Raw genomic sequence first — 19709 nt, 5'->3', positions numbered from 1 at the left:
CGCACCCCTGTTAGGTTACATTCAGCTTTACCCATCAGCATCCATACATTACCCAGAATAACCCTTGGAACTACTGTTGTTTTAATCTGCGCTCTGGCTCCTAGTCAAATTCTTGCTGTCTGGGTCATAGTGAGATCTTCATCTAGAGAGGAGGGTCTGTTTACTGATATGCTTATTGAAAAGCGTTTTCTACCCTGCTTCAAGGGGAAAAAAGTTCAAGGAATGTTTATGAATTAGTCATTAGGATATTCCCAGATGGGAAATTTCTGGTAGAAAGTGAGCCCTCTGACCTCTGAACCTCTGTTCTCCTCTTTCCCATCTCCGCAGGCTACTCATTCCTGGGGAATGGTGAGCTGGAGCAGGTGGAGGATTACTGACCCAACCCGTCTACTTGAGTTTACCTGAGGCCTTAAACCTGGAGCAAATCAGCAGAGGAATGTGCACTGCTCAGTGAGGGAAGGGGTGGGGCAATATTTGTCCACGCCCCCTCTCTCTCTTTCTCCCTCCTTCTCTCACTCTGCACTGTGAGAGGAGCAGAAGGAGGTTGTTGGGAGGTTCGGTGTGAAGAGGAGTTACTCTTCCGCCTCCCTTCAGTAAAGCACCTTACCTAAACCATTGCACTTTAATGTTTTCATATTTGAAATGGAGTTTTGTCCTTTTTTTACAATGCAAAATGTGTGAATATATTGTTGCATATATTATGTGTAGAATATTTGTATGAGTATACATACGAGAGGTAGGAACGGAGTGGTTTCCGCCGTATCGAACACGGAGGTTGAGAAACGTTCTTAGGGGAGATTAGAGTCGAGCATCTCTCCTAACAGACAAACACTGTTGTATTTTTATGTTCATGGTAAAGCTATAAAAATATGAATTTGAAAACTTGAAGATTTGCACTTGTTTAACAAAAAAGAAAAAGAAAAAAAAATTAGGATAGTTATGAGGATTTTTGCGAGTGTGTGTGTGCGTGCGCGCGAGAGTAATTGAGATGAAGTCTGCACAATTTTTATTGCTTACCGACCTGTATAAAACAAATGCCATGCTTTTATTTTGTTCAACACAATTTTTGTACTTCATTGAGCATGTGTGCTGAAGTGTGTGCGTGTGTAAATGGACAGAAGAAGTTTGTGCTTTTTTCTACATAGGCTCTTAAAGAGGCCGATAGGATAGTCAAGCGTTGCGTTTTTACCCTCCAGTGTTTCAAAGCATGACTGAGGTGCTGTTTGGCCCGTTTGGCTCTGTTCTAAGAGGGCAACCGGGGTCTCTGGGTTTGTTTTGTGTATAAATGTAAGCTCCTCTGTTGTCTGTCCACAAACTATACTTACATTACATCTCTTCCCCTATCACTCATTCTCTGTCCATGATGTGAACTATTGCCTTCTGTCCAGAAAGTGTGTTAGTGTGCGTACGCGCGTGTGGATTCTGCTGGCTGGTGTTTTGAGACAGTCGTGAGGGCGCTGTGATCCTGTATGTCAGTTGTTACTTTTTCGTTGCTGTTGAAAAAGGATGATTGAATTATTTTTTTATTGTTCTATACAAAGTATTCGAACTTTATCAGTTGGAGCACTTTCTAGGCTGCTACCTTGTATTTTTTGAATAATGTTTTTATTTGTTAGGGTTTTTTTTTTTATTTGCCTCATGAGGATGTTGTATTATGAATGAATGTATTCCAAAACAAACGATGTATACCAGTGCATCTGACAACAAGGCTTGAGTGTCTCGGAGCAAAATGGGACACGCCTCACCATTCGGAATATGCCTATTATCTGAGGTCAGATTCTGGGAAGCGCATGGCCTCTGTACTGAGCTTACGGTCTCCGGCTGGTGCTCTTCCAGAACTCTCACATCACCCGGAGATTGAGTTTGTCTCCCGACATCTTGATGGAACCGTCGTCTTTCCATCTTGTTACTTGCGCTCTTGATACAGGGCCATTGAGAGCCAAGGATTCGCAATGTGTAGCAGTAATTTTTTTCTTTTCTTTGAAAGACAAAATCTCCCCCCTCCTCCCCAATACATGGGTTTTGGGATCGAAATATGTGATGTTTTGCATCAAATGTGTATTCACCTGAATAGGAAGAGACTGAGGATCAGAACGGAGGAGATTGTGGTACTTGATCGGTAGAAAAGAAGATTCCCGCTTTAAACGTATTTCACACTCTGTTCTGACTGGATTATATTTTTGTAAAAAAAATAAAAGACAAAGACTAAAAACAAGCACGGAGAGGATATCAGCACTAACTCGAATGCCATCCTGGAGTACGGAAAGGAGTGGCAACCAGCTGCATTTAGTGCTACACAGAGAGATGGAGGGAATGTGCGGATCCATTTCATCCACACACCAAAGGGATGGAGTTTTCTGCATCCTTTGAGCTGCAATCCCCACTGCTCTCTGCAACACTATCAAATGAAGGAAAGTCCTACAGCATTTGAAAATAAGTGTTCAGTTTGAATGTTAGATTTTAAAAACCCTTTATGCCTTTTTGAGAAGATTACTGTGCGGAGAAACCGCAGATTCTCACGTCTATCAATCATTTCTTCAAAAACTCCTTTCCCTGCTGTGGGTTGAGGAGTCTAGATGTGATGAATGTTTGGAGAGGAGGAGACGGACTGAAGCATACTCTCCTCGTTTCTTCACTTGAACTAAATCTCAAGGACATGTCATGATTGCCTGTTAATACAATGCGAAATTGAGACTATTACAGCAATTGTGGACATGACGGAGTCAATGGATGCAAGTTGAAACAACTGAACTGCAGCGACGCGGGTAAGATGCGACAGCCCAAGATTGAAAACAATTTTACTCATTGTGCTTGTGATTTTTTAATCCTGTTGTTCTGTTTTTCAGTTCTTCAAGGATGGACTTAAACCCGGCTTGGACCATCACACGCACCAGTACACATCATCTGATGACGTTGAACTGGATTAAGCAAGAGACCACCAGTCTTTCTCTTCTTGTCTTTCACTTCCTCTCTCTTTCGTCCTCCCAAAGAATGGGACCCACAGACAGACTTGATGTGTACATGCGTGATGAGAGACTTTGTGTGCGTCTGTAGAAAGACATTCGAACATTCTTCCATCTTGCTCCCGGGTGAGATGTGGACTGGATGCCCTGTAAATAATGTAAATGATTTTGGTCCCGGTTTGAGTTCTGTCCATCATTTTGGGTGTTTCACATGCCTTAATTGTACAAAATAGAACTGCCCTGGTTGACATTTAATGTAACACTTATTAGAAAAACAGCACAGGCTATATCTACATCACTCGGTCATCTAAAGGAATCTGAGCCTGGCTGGACTTCACTCATACCAGGCTGTGGGATATTTCCACAGTTTTCTATGTATTGTTGGTATGTTAATGTTCAAGTGATAAACTGCAACCATTGACATGTACAGATAAAGGTTGATGATGAACTTTGGTACATGCTGATATCTAAAAAAAGAAGGAATTGTAAAAGTTAAAAAAAGAGGTAGTTTGCCTTCCTCTATCAGTTCTGCATTGAACATTTTTGAGTTTTAAATTAGGTGGGTACGTACAGAACATGGGGGTTAGTTTTTCTTTGAGAAGATCAAAGTATGTTAAACAGAAAATAAAATTTTAAACGTTGAATTGGTTTTCTGTCATTATTTTGCAGTTACTGTAGGTCTAGACCAGGGATTCTCAACTCTGGCCCTCAAAAGCCACATTCCTGCAGTTTAGCTCCAACTCTAATCTAAGCCACCTGTATTCATATAGCGCTTTTTACAATGCTGATTGTTTCAAAGCAGCTTCACGGTGTTAGACTGGAAAATAATGCAACAGAATTTGATTCGGCTATACAGCCGCTCTGGAGACAACGGCGATGTCATCCTGCTCATTTCAATTATCATATAGTGTCAAAGCGGGCAGATCAGTAATTTAGTTGAAAATGTATTTGAATATTTAGTGTCCCCAACTGAGCAAGCCAAGCCAAAGGTGACATTGGCAAGGAACCAAAACTCCATCAGGTGGCATAATGGAGAAGAAAAAAAGCTTGGGAGAAACCAGGCTCAGTCTGGGTGCCAGTTCTCCTCTGGCCAACGAACAAACAGTGTATGATTATGATTCTGGCAACAATACAGATCAGAAGTCATATTAGATCGGAATATTTGAAAGATCGGAGTCATCACGCCGGAGACGAGTTTATTGAGGAGGATGTGTCGTAATCTAACACACCTGAACAAGCTAGTAACCAAGGGATGAATCCGAAATGCCCCCCTAAACCCTCAATCACTATTACAGTATCCATTAATACAATTCACTTGAAGGAGTGAAGGAAAACGTAAGGAATTCGGAAAGCTGTTGAGTGTACATCGGTTATCGCGGTGCAATGTGGGCTAGAATGTGTGCACTTGATAACGTCTACTATGGTTTTGGAGACCACTTACTGTCTGTCCCTTCAAATAATGCCCTGTTTGAGGGTGTAGGTAGGGGAAGATTTAGGACAGAGCCCAGGTATTCAGGCTTTCTAGAAAGTCACAGGCAGGTGTGTTTGATCATGTTTGGAGTTAAATTCTGCATGAAAGTGGACCTCGAGCCCCAGAGTTGAGAACCCTTGGTTTTTAGACCATAGTCTTGTTACACATTTAGTCATTTTTGACTTCTGCTTTGCGGTTGTTCTCCACTATGAGGCAGTATTATCACACTTCTGCTTCAGAACCTCACATAGAGAGTATATCATAAATTGCATTAAAGTGATGGTTATGAGTATCAAACGTTTAATTTCATTAAGGTAAGTGAAATTGCTCATGTAAAACAAATAATAATAATCGTGCTTTTAGTCTTTGTTAGCTTTATGAACAAATTCTAGGTTCTTCTGAATCTTTATAGCATAAACCTTATTCCACCATTTGATTCCCCAAACAAATTACGCTTTGGTACTGTTTAGGACAGTTTTAGGGCATGGTTTAAGTACACAACCCCTGTACTAATAAGCCTCGAGCTATTTGACTAAAGTTGAGGCGGTTGGACAAACCTCGCGTCTCATTGAAAGAAATTACAATGAAATCGGCTCGACTCCAGCCCTTCTAACTTCAAAATTCATAGCATAGTTATTTTTATTTGTTGGTCGGCGAGCTGTAGTGACATTTAAATTTGAAAGTATTACAAAATACCTCAGAGAAGCGCTTTTCTCAAGACACTGTCCTCCCCGTCAGTCAGGCGCGCGCTCACCTCCAGCAGTTGTTGCCAGGTCCGGTTATTATAATCAAATAAAAATAACCTTTAATTACCTTAATTATTGAAATAGGTAATTACAAATTACTATTATTTAATTAATTATTATTTTGCTGTGGTTTGTAATTTATCTGTCATTATCTAGAATGTATTTAATCTATGTGTTTCTCTCTTGTTCAGTGAAAATAAGCAATAATACTTTCCCATAATTCACAAACAACCCCCAAACCTTTATAAATTAAAACAGTGGTAGTCTATTTCGAAAAGACATTTTTTTCTTCAGACCAGGTTGCGTGATTCTTCTAAGATCTGGCAACAATGCCGCCGGCGCGCGAGTCAAAGCGCGAGACTTTGCACAGAGCAGAGAATCGGACGGAGCGAACAGCACGCGTTGTTTCCATGGACTACAGGAATATCTCGTTTCTTGTTCCCAACGTTTCTACGTTTGTTGCAATCGACCCTTACCGGTTACTGCCACTTTAGTTCCTTTTAATGCCCCAAACCGGTTTTGTCTCTTGTTTTTCTTGTCGGACTGTAATTCATTGGGTAAGTGTTGTTGGTGGACATCCTCACCGTTGTTTCAGGACTGGACATCAAATCTGCGTGAACATTTTGGATAATAGATGAGCGAAAAGTTACATTTTGAACCTGCAGAGGGGTTTTCTGCTTCAGTGGGGAAGTACAACGCGACTTTTGTCCGCCGAAGGACTGAATTATTTGTACCAGGTGGATGTTCATTTTCTCAGCATGAGTAAAAATACAACTTCAAGACATTGACAGAAATGCTAATGCTGCGGTTTATGGGGAAACATTTCTAAACATTCCTGCGTGCACTTCAAAACATTTAACTTCACCCCATGCTCGAGCATAATATTGTTGTAAATTCATCCCAAATCAGATTCCTAAATTGACCATAATTTATGGCTTTGCCTTCTCAAATCTGACAATACTTGAGACTTTCAGTTGAGGTCATTGCCTCCTTTGAATGGAACAAAAGGAGGTTGATGTTCCTGAATCTGCTTTCTTTTTACAAACATTCAGAGATTTGTGCTCCGAGTCTTTCAGATGTGGATGTTGCGGTCACACCATCTCCTCAAGTGCAGGGGGATCTAGTAAAGTTCAGCCCTCCACCAGTCTTTTGTCTCCATTAGGTCCCATTCATTTGTATCGTAGGAGGAACATGGGAGTCCAGACGAGGGGAGCTTGGGTGGCTATGGCGTTCTCGGATTGGGTCAGTGGATTGGGATTTCTCTTAATCTTCCTGATGATGAGTTTAGCAGTGGATGCGACCAACTTGGAGCCAGTCTACTGGAACTCATTAAACAGAAGGTACGTTGGTGGTTGATAGAAAACTCATGCACCCAGATTCAAGTTTTGCAACATGTTCAGACTACGGCTTTGACAGTCCAATGCCTCTATAGTAGTATGAATAATACAATTCAAAATTAATTGCAATCCTATCGTAAAGGATATTTCAGTTAATTGTAAAACACATACAGGGGTCCTGAAAAACCTAAACATGTTGGGGAAATTTCAAACGTTTTATAGGCCTATTGAAAATACATTTGTGCTTCGTGTTCTGAAGTGGCTACATTTTTTTCTGTGTTTGATTTCTATAAATGATTTCTTTAGAGTCGTTATCCAGTCGACTTTGAAAAGTGATGGAAAAATCATGGATATAAGTCAGAAAGTGTGGGAACTTTGTACATACAGATTTAAGCCCAGTTGGGACAGGGGTGGCTTTGCCCTGGGACGCAGTCTAGTCAAACGGTTTGGACAGACACCATTGACTGAGAGAGACAAGGGGGCATTTTCCGGCTGGCTGCCTCCCGATTATGGGTCGCGTGCATGCCCTCCCTAGATAAGACATTCATGCTTCACCCACAGTGACACAATCTGCAAACCCACGCAAAGGTCCTCTGAATTTTGTCCGTGCTGAGGATGCTTTCTGGAAAAGAGGATATGAGAAGCCACATTAAGAAGAGTGTAAACCTTGAGTGTGTGACAGAATCAGGGATTCCCTCATGAGAAGGAGATTAATAAATAAGTGGGAAAAAAGTTCTGGTTGGGCAACTTCCCTCTTAAAGAATTAGTTCACTTTAAAATGAAAATTTCCTGATAATTTACTCACCCCCAGACCATCCAAGATGTCTTTCTTTCTTCAGTGGAAAGGAAAATAATTAAGTTTTTGAGGAAAACATTTCAGGTTTTTTCTCCACACAATGGACTTCAATGGCAACCAAAATGTTGAAGGTCCAAGTCAATGCCGTTTCAAAGCGCTTCGAAGGGCTTCAGATGCTCTGATCTAGCCAAACCATCAGTCGTTTGAAAAACAAAAAAAACAATAATGTATATACTTTTTAACCTAAATTGCGCATCTTGCGCTGCTCTGCGGCACGCTGCGGATTACATAATCATGTCGGAAAGGTCACGCTAGACGTAGGCAGAAGTACCGCCCCCGTGTTTACTAAGCGCTCGTACGAAGACTAATACAAACGTCCTTTTGCAAAAAAAGGTTAAACAACGATGTTGGAGGATTTTGAAGTTGGAGATGGAGTTTTTTTTTGCTGTAAAGGGCGTTTGTATTAGTCTTCGCTTGGAGCGGTACTTCCGCCTACGTTGAGCGTGACCTTTCTGACGTAATTGCGCAATCCGTGGTGCAAGATGAGCAATTTAGGTTAAAAAGTATATAAATGTAAAACATTCTCAAGAAAATGACAGATGGTTTCGCTAGATAAAACCCTATTCCTCGACTGGGATCGTGCATGGCATCTGAAGCCATTGCATTGATTTGGACCTTCAACATTTTGGTTGCCATTGAAGCCCATTGTGTGAAGAAAAATCCTGGAATGTTTTCCTCAAAAACGTAATTTCTTTTCGACTGAAGAAAGAAAGACACAAACATCTTGGATGAGATGGGGGTGAGTAAATTATCAGGAAATTTAATCAAAATAAAACTGAAGGTTCCAAAAGGGTGTTTTTTTCACAACAATGTCATTGAAGAACCATTTTTTTGGCTCCTCAAAGAACAGTTCATAACATTTTTTTTTTTTTCCTAGTGTGAGGTAAATTTTAAAAATGTGAAGAGAACTTTCTACATAGAAACACTAGTGCCAATAAAGTAATATGTATTTTTAAGACTGTTGGCAGTTTAACCATAACAGAGAACAGAGAGATCCATACATTGAGCTTCACTCAAAACAGACCAGAGGCTGCAACATCACTGGTTAAAAGAAAGAAAAAAATAAAGATTACACTGAGGCTGAGCAAAAAAAACCTTTCAACTTGTGTAAAGAGAAGGAATTGAGCGGTTTGGGCAGATAAAGTCAAATATAAAAAGAGATGGAGAAAGTCACTCATCCATATGAAATCTATGTTCCTCTGATACCTGAAAAGGTCAACGTGTTTACTCACACCCCACCAGTCACATCCCTCTCAGGTCATCTTGCTCTCTTTTTTTTTCACTCATTCTCTCTTTCACACATAATATTAACAAATGTACAAAAGACTTGAACATTTCTGTATACACACAGACACGGCAGAGTATTAATATTAATTTATATATATTTTATCATGAATAGCATATTCTACTGTGCTGCTTGCTTTCTTAATGTGACATATTTCTTACGTGAAACTAAATATTCAATGAGAGCTTTAGTGGGACTTGGTTTATTTTTTTATTTGATTTATTTATTTATTGATTGATTGGATGATGACATACAAGACCGAATACAAGTTTGCTGAAATAATTTGGTAATCTGTAATTATTACCTAATATACCTTAAGGCGGGAGTTTTCAAACTGCTGCAAGGGGGTGCATACATTTTTTTTTTTTTTTTTTAGAGCTGTTAATGTTATCTTAAAATATTAAATACATTTAACACAAAATTAAAAAAAATGCAATATTTGTAAAAAAAAAAAAAAAAAAAAAATACACTGAACTTAATACAAAGTAAAAAAAAATCCAGATAATATTTGTTTCATAATTTGCTTTGACTTCACATAAAAAATATTTAATTTTGCAAGCAATGTTTTTTTCATAATGTCTCAAACACTATAAATGTTATATTTTAGGAAGAGGATTTCATATTTTGGGGTTTGAAAAAAAGCTATAAAGTTTAGCAGAAGATGATTTATTTTGGTATAACTTATGACTTTTATTAAAGATTACAAAGACAAACCGTTTTTGTAATAAAGTATAAAATTGCATCATCCACAGCAAGACCAGAAATGTGCATTAAAATGTAAATATAGTCAACTTTAACCTGACAACAAAAACTAAAAGGTCTTAAGGGTAACACTTTACAATAAGGTTCATTAGTTAACATTAGTATTAGTTAACATGAACTAATAATGATGAATTGATCTTATAAAGCATTTATTTATCCTTGTTAATGTTAACTTCAACATTTACTAATGCATTATTAAAATATTGTTAACATTAGTTAATGCACTGTGAACTAACATTAACGAACCATGAACAGCTGTATTTTTTTTATTAACTAACGTTAACAAAGATTAGTTAATGCATTAGTTAACATGAACAACACCTCTGTTCATTAGTTAATCTAAAAAAAATTAATAAAGTAAAAAAAAATACAGCTGTTCATGGTTCGTTAATGTTAGTTCACAGTGCATTAACTAATGTTAACAAGATTTTAATAATGCATTAGTAAATGCTGAAGTTAACATTAAAAAGGATAAATAAATGCCTTATAAGATCAATTCATCATTATTAGTTCATGTTAACTAATACTAATGTTAACTAATGAACAGAGGTGTTGTTCATGTTAACTAATGCATTAACTAATGTTGACTAATACAACCTTATTGTAAAGTGTTACCGTCTTAAGTCATGTACCTGATGTCTGGAGAACACCATTAGTATCGCCTAGTGTCTGCTTAGAGAATAAATGATGTTGAAACGGGTCAGACAGCTCATGGGATGGAGGGGTGCATAGGATGAGAGGAGTGGATTTCGGCCCCTCAATGAGCGTAATCAATGGTGAGCACAGACTGTCTCCATGCATCGCTCCGGGGAAAGTTGTTGTACAACTCTGCCTCAAATGAACATTAAAAATTTAATCTTTCATGGCTCCCTCAATATTTAATGAATCAGCTGCTAATTGGAGCCAGATAAAAGCTTTCTTAACTGGGTTAAGCGTTTCAGATTAAAACATTTTAAGAGTAGGAAAAGATACTTTGGAAAACTGACAGAACCTACATCAGATCTTCAGACTTTTGACTGTACAGCCGCAGTAGTTTTTTTTCTGGTGAATCTGTGATTGATTGGTTCTCCTTTGTTGAAAGATATTGTATAGAGCCTTTCTAGGGACAGAGAGCAGAGCGAGATTAAACATTGTTAGTGAAAGAATTGATTTAGGATTCGTAAATGTGCTCCACGGGGCAAGTCCCTCCCACATCGCCTAGCCATTTGTATGTGAGTGTTTTTTAGAAGCGATAAAACCTCATGGAAAATGTTACATTGTTTAAAGAGAGATTGTGATTGTGGCATTAAATGGACTGAAAATGGAATTGTACCACTTGACCTCGGTTTCCAGGGGTGTGAGAGTGGGAGGATAATCCTCTACACTACACCCCTCCATTAGTTCATCATATGGACTGCTCCATCATCAGACAGGCAACAAAGCCATCAGTGAAGGGATTACTACCTCTATACACACTTTCTCTTTTGCACTTTTTCTTTCCGGGGTTAATGTCTTTCTCCCTTTCTGTCACATTCCCTTCACCTATTCATCGTCTTATTTTTTTCGCTCCTCATTCATTACCTCATTCTTTTGTGTCACTGCTCTCTCTCTTTTTCCCAGAGGATCATTTTATTGCTCAGAGGTTGCTGCTCATAGTATCAACTTATATTTCTTCTACAAATTCTTTGGGGAAATCCAAATGAGATAGTTATTGGCGTACAGTAAGGAGATTAATGTGGATTGCTTCGTCAAGATACTTTGAAATGTTTGAGTCCTGAAACCTCCAGACTTGTGTTTAGGCAAATCTGACAACTTGGCCTCATTAGTACTCACAGGCATTCGCACACAAAGTGTTCTAGCACACATACATTTGCATAGACCCTGAAACGTACATTATTAACATATCGACAGCATGTAGACTGTAAGCGTTTTTTGTTGAAACAACATACAAATGTTTAAGAATCATTTTGGCTTCCTAGACTTTTGAATCTGTGGATTTAATACATTGAACCATATAACTATTTAAAATCAATCTCATCACATTTATTTAATGAATTGGACATGTATAATGGTTTTGTGTTGTTCTGTGCCATTTTAAACTTAAAGGATTCCATCAGTTTTCCTAAGCCTGAACTTTAAAATGGTAAAATTTAATCATAATAATAAACTGTAACTATACAAGTGCATTTGTGATATAAATGTCATTTAAAATGTTCAGTTTCTAAAGCTGCGCGTATGTAAATACTTGAATTTTTTAGATGCTGTAAGTACATGCATATTATATGTTTAAGTGTACATCCAAACAAAAATGTGTTAACGTTATGTATAAAAAACCTACAATTATGTTAATGTGATCAGGCTGAATCTTGAGCGCAGTTGGAGACCTTGTCGAGATCTTTTGTGAAGCTCTATAAACGCATAACAGTCCTTGAATCATTTTCGTAGGATAAACATTCGACAAATGAGATTTAAGGTGAACTCTCGGTTTACACAACCTATTCTTATATTCATGAATTTTTTTACACAAGAATTTTCTTCCGTCTATGGCTCTCATAAAGGCATTTGATTTGTACCAGCAACCCTTGAAACTCCAGTTTGACTTTTTGGGTACTCAATTTCAGTGTTATTTAGCTGGACCTGCCATCTTCGCGATGAAAACCTCCCTCTCTTGTTTCACTCATATTTAATTTTCAGTTTCAAAGGTGCGTCTCTGGCATGCCTTCAAAGCCCTGGCATGATACTGTGCTGTGTGTGGAAAACGTAATTACAGTTTTAAGATTACCCCGATGATGGTTCTGAACCGAGGGGGGTGGGGGTTGTTTTACGGTGGACTACAGACACAAGGATTGCACTATGTCATCTGTTAACATCAGCACCCCTTGTAAAACACAACATTTATGATGACGACAGTGATTGTTTCTTTCACTGTTGTTCACTTTCCCTGTATGTCATCCATGGATTGAGGATACACAGGATTGGGGTTCTGATGTTATCCAATTTATTGGAAAAACTCGTTCCTCTGCCTTTCTCTTCTTTTTTTCTTCCTTGTTTGCCATCCTCATGAAGGTCGGATGAGCATTTATTGTTTCTGAAGGAAAAATGTAGGTAATTGGCTGGCCTTATATGTGAATCATGAACAATAGATTGTCAAGAAACACAATTAAGAAAAGTAAACCGAGAGCTATGAGAATATGCAATTGTCTTTATAGACTAGATGCATCATGGTCATCGTGTTTTAAACTTGCTGATGTCTCATTAGTAGGCCCAGACGGAATCTTCGGACTTCCTCTGTGGATTTAAATCGGTAAAATGTGTGAAAACGTTGGACCCACACACTTCCAGTCTGCAAAGATGTGCGTATACTAAAGAGGCCGCTGAACATTTTATCCACAATCTTTAAAAAGATTTGGTTAATTCCCCCATGGCTCGGTTTCGAACATGAAAAAACGGAGAGTTGAGAAAAAGCGAGAGAACAGATGAAAAGTGAGTTGGGAGTTATCCTCTCTCCCTGTGCCCTCCCCTCCCACTCTTCCAAACAAAGGGAAGGTTATTTTTAGTGACGTTCATTTTTAATCATCTGAGTGTTTGGAGCTTGATGAGTCTTTTCATGTTGGGCTGAGGAGTCAGCGGCCTCTGGACACACCAGCTCCCTGGAGCTACTCAACCTGACCAGAACAGAAGACCACCCAGATATGCTTTGTGTAGAGGTTCACAATATGTTGTTGGCTGGTCATATTATTTGCCAATAAGTTAGAATATTACATTATTATTTTCAGTATTGCACCATGTTTTGTTGTAATGAGCATCAGTGAAAATTAGATCTGAGGGCTTTCATTTACACCACCTTTGAAAAGTTTATGATTTTATTCAGCAAGGACACATTCAATTGATCAAAAGTTACAGTAAAGACCTTTACATTAGCAATGTTTCCACCGCAGGAATTTTCCCTAGGAACTTTGGGGTGGTACTTGGTCTGTTTCGACCACAGGGACCAAGGTCTAAATGAAGTTCCAGGTAAAAATGTCCCCCTCAGAAAGTCCCTGCCCGTGAGGTAGTACTCTTTCAAACTTCAGGAACTTTCGGGGGTGGGACTTGTGCGCTGAACATGCTGATTGGTTGACTCCATGCAGCATTTTATTTCAACCACCATTTTTAAAAGTCTGTTGCGGTGTGTGCAGTAAGAGTTGTCTGCTGTTCGAATCAACAATGGGGTTTTAAAAATACGTTCAATATACTGCCAATGAGGTTCAGGCTTTATTAAGCTTATATGCGGAAGACGAAATCCAGCAGGAACTGGAAAGACGCGCGCAGTCCTACGTCACAGGACTAATTTGCCTAATCTTCACGGTACTTTACACCGTGTTGGAAATGCAGACAGCAACAGGTCTGGGGGGGAAAAGTTCCTGGGACAAATTGTTCCGGGTAATTTCGGTGGAGACACGGCTATTTTATTTCAATTTAATGCTGTTGCTTTAAACTTTCTATTCATCAAAGAATGTATCATGGTTTCTACGAAAATATGAACTATCAAGGAAAAAATTCCATTTTAAAATATAATAAAGTAGAAAGCAGTCATTTTAAATCCTAATCATGTCACAATATTACTGTTTTTATTGTATTTTTGTAGCCTTGGTGAGCATAAGAAACTTTTCAAAAACGCTAGTGTACAAATTCTCACTATTGTATAATAATGTTCTATTAAGTAAGACCTTCCCAACAGTATGATGGGTAACTATTTAATCTGTATAATATTTTACGAATTCCTATGATTATTATCATATTTTATTTACTGTGAAACATAACACTAAAAAGTAGTGTTTAAGAGTTGTTTCGATTACATTAATGCAGATCGGGAGCTTTCAAATGACACCTATTTGGTTTTTAATCGGGTAGCTGCAACAGTTATCGCATCGGCCACAACAAGCTGTTTATTATTGTTTACCGTTATCGCACCCAGAAGTTCCATATCTTTGCATCCATGGTTTTAGGCTTTTGTGTTTGTGTTTGCAAATGGGAGTCACTTTGCGTTTGTGGCATGTGGTTCTCAGCCACGTGGTGAGTTTCAGTCCGTCAGAGTTCAGGAATGTGTAAGTTATCTCCAGCCCTTAGCTAATTAAATAGCATTGATAAGAACATGAAACAACACTCTCCGAGCCCTTAAGATAATCTGGGTGCACTCAGCAGGTCTTGACGACCAAAAACTTGACACAGACACATGCACGCTTTTAAATGACGACATACTTTTTTATTTTTTATCAAGGCTCAATATGAGTTACTGCAGTCTAGAACCATATGAAATTAGATTTTCACAGAATGGTCACCCCATCATTCATTAAATTATACAAATTTCCACCCATTGTTTATTCAATATTTTACTCTTGAGCTTAGATTCAGCTCCTGATAATAGTGTACTCTTAGTTCAGCGTAACTTTAAATATTTACATTTGCACAATTTTACCTCAAAATCAGTGCAGATAATAAGACAAAAGTCGACTTGGTATAGACTAATCCGAACCCTAAAAGAAAACGTTCTGCATTTTTAAAACTATGGAAAAAAAGTACTTTATTATTTACTGCATTATTTATAAGTTTTACTTTGAAAGACAATTTGGGTTTGTAACTTCAGGGGATCTGCGCGCACAAACACATTCTTAGAGAACCAGGGAAGGGAAATATCACTAGTTTTGTGCAATTACAAAAATTATAATAAAATAGTATCATTATATAAACTCAAAATAGAGGTAATTTTCCACATTGCTGCAGTGAGGTGAAGTGTAATCAGTGGCTTACTACTCGAGTTTGTTTGGGTTTCAGCTCCGTCAGTCTTTTGTTGCTTTTGTGGCAAGAGGAAACTTTTAGACTTGTAATTCTGCAGTGGTGTATCGATAATGAGTGTATAAACCTGAATTTTGATCCATTGACATTAAAGTACTTAATCACTGATTTGAGAGGGTTTATTTCTAGGCTGAAAAGTTATTTTTCCCATGTAAGAATGTTTCTTAAATTTCCATGTAAATGAAGATAAACATCGACATTTCATGCTGCATATTTCATGCATAAAAAGATCAGTTTCAGATGGCGGTGTATTAAAATCAGAGTTCATGGAGATCCCAGGAGTGTTTCCAATACATATGTAGGCATTTCTCACTTTGTTTACTTCAGTGCAAAAGATTTGATTCAACTCTAATTTAAACCAAAAATCACCTTTTCCATGAATAAATATGTTTGCAAAATCCACCAAGCCGAGAGAAAATTTTAGCATTGTCAGGCCTGATAACCACTGCAAAGAACGCACAATATTTCTGCAATTCACTTGAACCATGAACAAAGACTGTCAGTTTCTTCAACAAGCAAAATCTGTTTTTTCCTGTGTAGAGGGAAGAGAAATGCATTCAGCTCGTCAACTGGTGATCACATCACAGAGATATTTTGACATGCTCAAAAGCCTTTGAAAAATCAGTGTAGTGTAGTCAGAAACAGATGCAGCATGTTACATTGCCTCCATCAGTAAATTGTATTATGCTGAGATTTGATTTTTGTCCTTTTGTTATTCTGGGGTGGTCTTGGTAATGGTCACCATGCTTCGTATGCCTCGGCAGGGGTCTGACAGCTCTCTGATAGAAATGTCTTCTGTTTGGACGGAAGGTAAACAGTTGGATCGGCAGGGTAGCAGGATTTGAGGTTAACGTATCCATTTGCTTGAGTTTAAAGGGGGGCAATGCACACAGTTTCAGCCAATCTCATGTTAATCTTGAGTACCTACAGAGTAGTATTGCATCCTTCATATCTCAAAAAAGTATTTAGTTTTATTAGATTTATAAAAGACAGATAAGCTGTACCGACTCTTTCCAAAAAAAGCAGAGCGTGTGTGGAGCTGAAGAGTCATGAACGCACGCACGCGCACACACACACAACACATTATCTCATCATAGACTTTCTATTCGTTCCGGTTAAATCACAAAATAAAATGTACACAAACGTGTCCCTGCTCTTGATACAGAATCACTGATGAATACCTTTGATTTTAATCAGAAAAAAAAAACAGTACAATGGTGGATTCGAACCCAGAACCGAACCTCAGACACGCTCGCCGGACAAAAGCTCTACCACTGGGCCGCGGATCTATGTGAAGACTCTTGGGAGTGACAATATCGTATTATGCTATAGTTAGGAAATGTAATGTTAAGGATGAAACTATCATGTTAAACATGACTTCTCATGACTTCCCCCACTCACCCACCTTTTCAAACAAAGTTACGCCACTGCATCGCATTATTCATGGCTAACTTTTGATTCGCTATACATTCTTGTCGTTTACATTGCATGCACTTGTGCACCGAGTGCCAACAAAACAGACATTTGATGCATTTTACTCACCGCCTGCAACAATCTGCAAATCCTTGCTTATAAAACATTTGTCACCGAAAATGTCGAGAACACACTTAAATAACAAACTGCATCCACTCGACTTGCGTTACCCGAATAATGGGTGTGCTCTCGCTCTCGCTCCTCCTCTGGTTGGAGTGTGCGCTTGCTTTTCGGAGAGAAGTGTCCATACAAGGATTTTCCGTCCTCTATTACGACATGCAGTCCGAAAACTTTCGGAAACTTTGTAAGAAAGTATTTCTGGCACATAAATACTCCGTCGAATGTCCAACTAATTTTTTTAAACTTTCGGAATCCAACATTTTAACAGTGTAAAAAACTCAGAATGCATGAAATCGCGTTAGGACCCCCCCCCCCCCCCAAACACACACACGGAAAAGCACAAGTAATATGAAATGCGCAGTTTTCCTCTGTTGCGAAAATGAAAGGGGCCACTTTTGACTACTTTGAATGTCACAAAACGGTACGAATTTAGTATTTCATGGTCATTTTCTACCCTCTCTCTGACCCTTTTAACACTGGCAGCGGTTTGCAGTAGCCAGAAAAATATACTGAATTCCCCCACCTACTTTTATCAAACAACATAAGACACTCAGAAATGTGGAATTATGATTATGATTCCTTTTCATTCTGTCGCATTATCTTGCTGAAAACAAACTTCGGGATGCCCGGCATGGGCTCATGGGTAAATGTTGTGTTGGTGTGAGTGAAGTGGAGGTTTGTTGATGAGTGAAAGGGGAAAAACAGAGTCTGGATTCAAAGCTTCCGACGGCCTTAGAAACTCAAGGGCGGCCCAAAGTCACCCATCTCTGCAGTGCAAGTGTAAATGAGCCCTGGGATTCAAACATGCCAATGAGAAGCATCAAAACCAGCACTGAAACCCACAACGCCTCCTAATGTGACAGCATGTAATCAGGCCAACCACCTCTAACCTTTATCTAAACAGTGTGGGGTGAGTTCACTAACCAATCGCAATCCAGTTTAACCAGTAAAGAATGCCAGATTGCCCCCCTGTGTCTTCTATCGCACTCAATTAGGTAAATATATCACACAGACAAAAGGATTAAACAAGTCTCTATAAATAACTAAACATACAGACAGTCTGATGAACCCAGTTCATCTTAAATGGTCAGAGTGTGTGGTCATCATAATTCAAAGCCTTTGGTAAATTGCTTGGTTCGATGAGCAGCACAATGCAAACACTGAAGTCCTAGTGTGTGTTTAGCTCCAAACAGTGGTGTTCTGAGTTTTTGTTTGATAATTTAAACCGTCTGATTATTAGATTACGATTTTGCCCTCAGTCTGATCCCTTATGTTAGTTGCTAATGAATAGGCCAAGATCACATTGGCTTTCGATGCGTCTTGGTCATGTGTGTTTGGTGTGACGGATGACTGATTGAGACCTAAACTCAGTGTGTTAATGGATATGTTGATACACAGATCAGGTGCTTTTGCTCTCACATGATTTGAACTTTTTTCCTCACTATCTGGCTGACTAGGAACGTTTTTTGGATCTATCTGTCTCTCTGTGCAATGGTGTCTTACAAACCGCGGTGTGGTTAATTGGAGTTTTGCTTGGATGTCTCGGCCTGATGGAAATGTCAAGCTTTATACACTTAGTGCGACGAGTCAGGGGCCTGCAAAATGCCTTTATCTGCAGTGGGGTTATTTGTGAGGTAAATTTTCAACTTCAGAACAAGACTCTCTGAATAGAGCTAAAAATGTCAGTCTGGTAAATGCCACAGTTTATTTTTTTCCTCAAGAGGATGGAGGTATAGGAGCTTTTAAGTGCTGTGCCTCAGCTCTTGTCCTCGGTTTGACTGAGAATGTGCTATAAAATACTGAATAATTGTGCTCAAAGCTGTTTTTATGAAAGTATTCATATGATCTTGTCACACACTTTACCCCCCCCCCCCCCATTGATAGCCTCTTTCTATCATTTATGCCAAGCTAATGAATACTCAAACTCTTTATATTTTCAATATGACATTTATTTAGTATTTATCAAAAGGAATAGTTCACCCAAACATTAACACTTCATGATAAATTGAGGGCTGGGGTTGTCAAGCTCCAAAATAATTAAAAAGTACCATAAACATTCTCCACAACTCTCTTAGGTATGTTCATGAGAGAAGTAGCGTTGTACTTTTGGGTTTTCTTCATGTGACATAATTCAGTAACTCTACAGGGAAATTCAGTAACAACTCTATAGGGACCAAATAGAGGCCTTATATTTAATTTTATAATTACTACATAATTTTTGGCAGCATCCGGCACATCTTGTGACGGTCTTTATCTTGAGACGGTTCTATTTAAAATACATGGCTCATTAAAAAAAAGCAACACCGAGTGCTGAATTCCCATCAAGCCAGTTGCAACAAAAATAGTGTGCATATTTATTATGATTATGAATGTAATGCAGACAGCACAAAAAGACCGCCTTTGGGGTGTTTTTCATTTAGTTGATTTATTAGTGAGTCTTCAGCATAAAGATGCATTCTGATAACACTAAAACGTAATTTTCTTATTAAAGGGGTCTTATGCTTTTTTTTTTTTTTTTTTTTTTCAACTTTTGGTGTGTAATGTTGCTGTTTGAGGAAGAAAAAGTTCTGCAAAATTAATAACACAAAGTCCACTTCAAAGAGAGTTGTTATTATAGCACTGATTCTTGAGTTTTCTTCCAGGGATGTACATGCCATAATATTCCTCATTTATATAAATCCGCCCATGTCATAGCCAAAAAATGGGACAAGGCCTGCATGAGTTGAGTTAGAACTGTGTTGATGGAAGGGGGCATGACTTCACAGGCATGATCAATCACCGTTGACCAATCACAATCACTGGTCCAGCCGACAAAATCGGAGCACACTACGGCCACATCCACACGAAGCCAGAGCTTTCCCTATCCACATTTTTTTTTCCTT

The 19709-nt window shown here is 38.6% G+C and overlaps 2 protein-coding genes across 8 annotated transcripts in view; both read left to right on the top strand.

Moving 5' to 3' along the window:
* gigyf1b (GRB10 interacting GYF protein 1b) overlaps window positions 1–3600 on the top strand; it is a 30689-nt gene extending 27089 nt beyond the window's left edge. For all 6 annotated transcript variants that reach the window (XM_079803762.1, XM_079803761.1, XM_079803758.1 and 3 more), the window contains exons 25-26: window positions 328–2765; window positions 2847–3600. In XM_079803762.1, coding sequence (XP_079659888.1) covers window positions 328–377 — 50 coding nt within the window. In that variant the 3' untranslated portion in view covers window positions 378–2765; window positions 2847–3600. The remainder of the gene's footprint in view (window positions 1–327; window positions 2766–2846) is intronic.
* Window positions 3601–5524: 1924 nt separating this feature from the next.
* The window catches only part of efnb3a (ephrin-B3a), a 61444-nt gene continuing 47259 nt past the window's right edge, over window positions 5525–19709 (top strand). Inside the window, exon 1 of one of the 2 annotated variants that reach the window (XM_079803780.1) lies at window positions 5525–6520. In XM_079803780.1, the coding sequence (XP_079659906.1) occupies window positions 6177–6520 (344 nt within the window). In that variant the 5' untranslated portion in view covers window positions 5525–6176. The remainder of the gene's footprint in view (window positions 6521–19709) is intronic. The other variant, XM_079803779.1, reaches the window with a different exon arrangement.

Source organism: Gobio gobio (assembly GCF_949357685.1).
Source record: "Gobio gobio genome assembly, chromosome: 22".
NCBI classification, from domain to species: domain Eukaryota; kingdom Metazoa; phylum Chordata; class Actinopteri; order Cypriniformes; family Gobionidae; genus Gobio; species Gobio gobio.
This window is presented reverse-complemented; position numbering and strand designations above follow the sequence as displayed.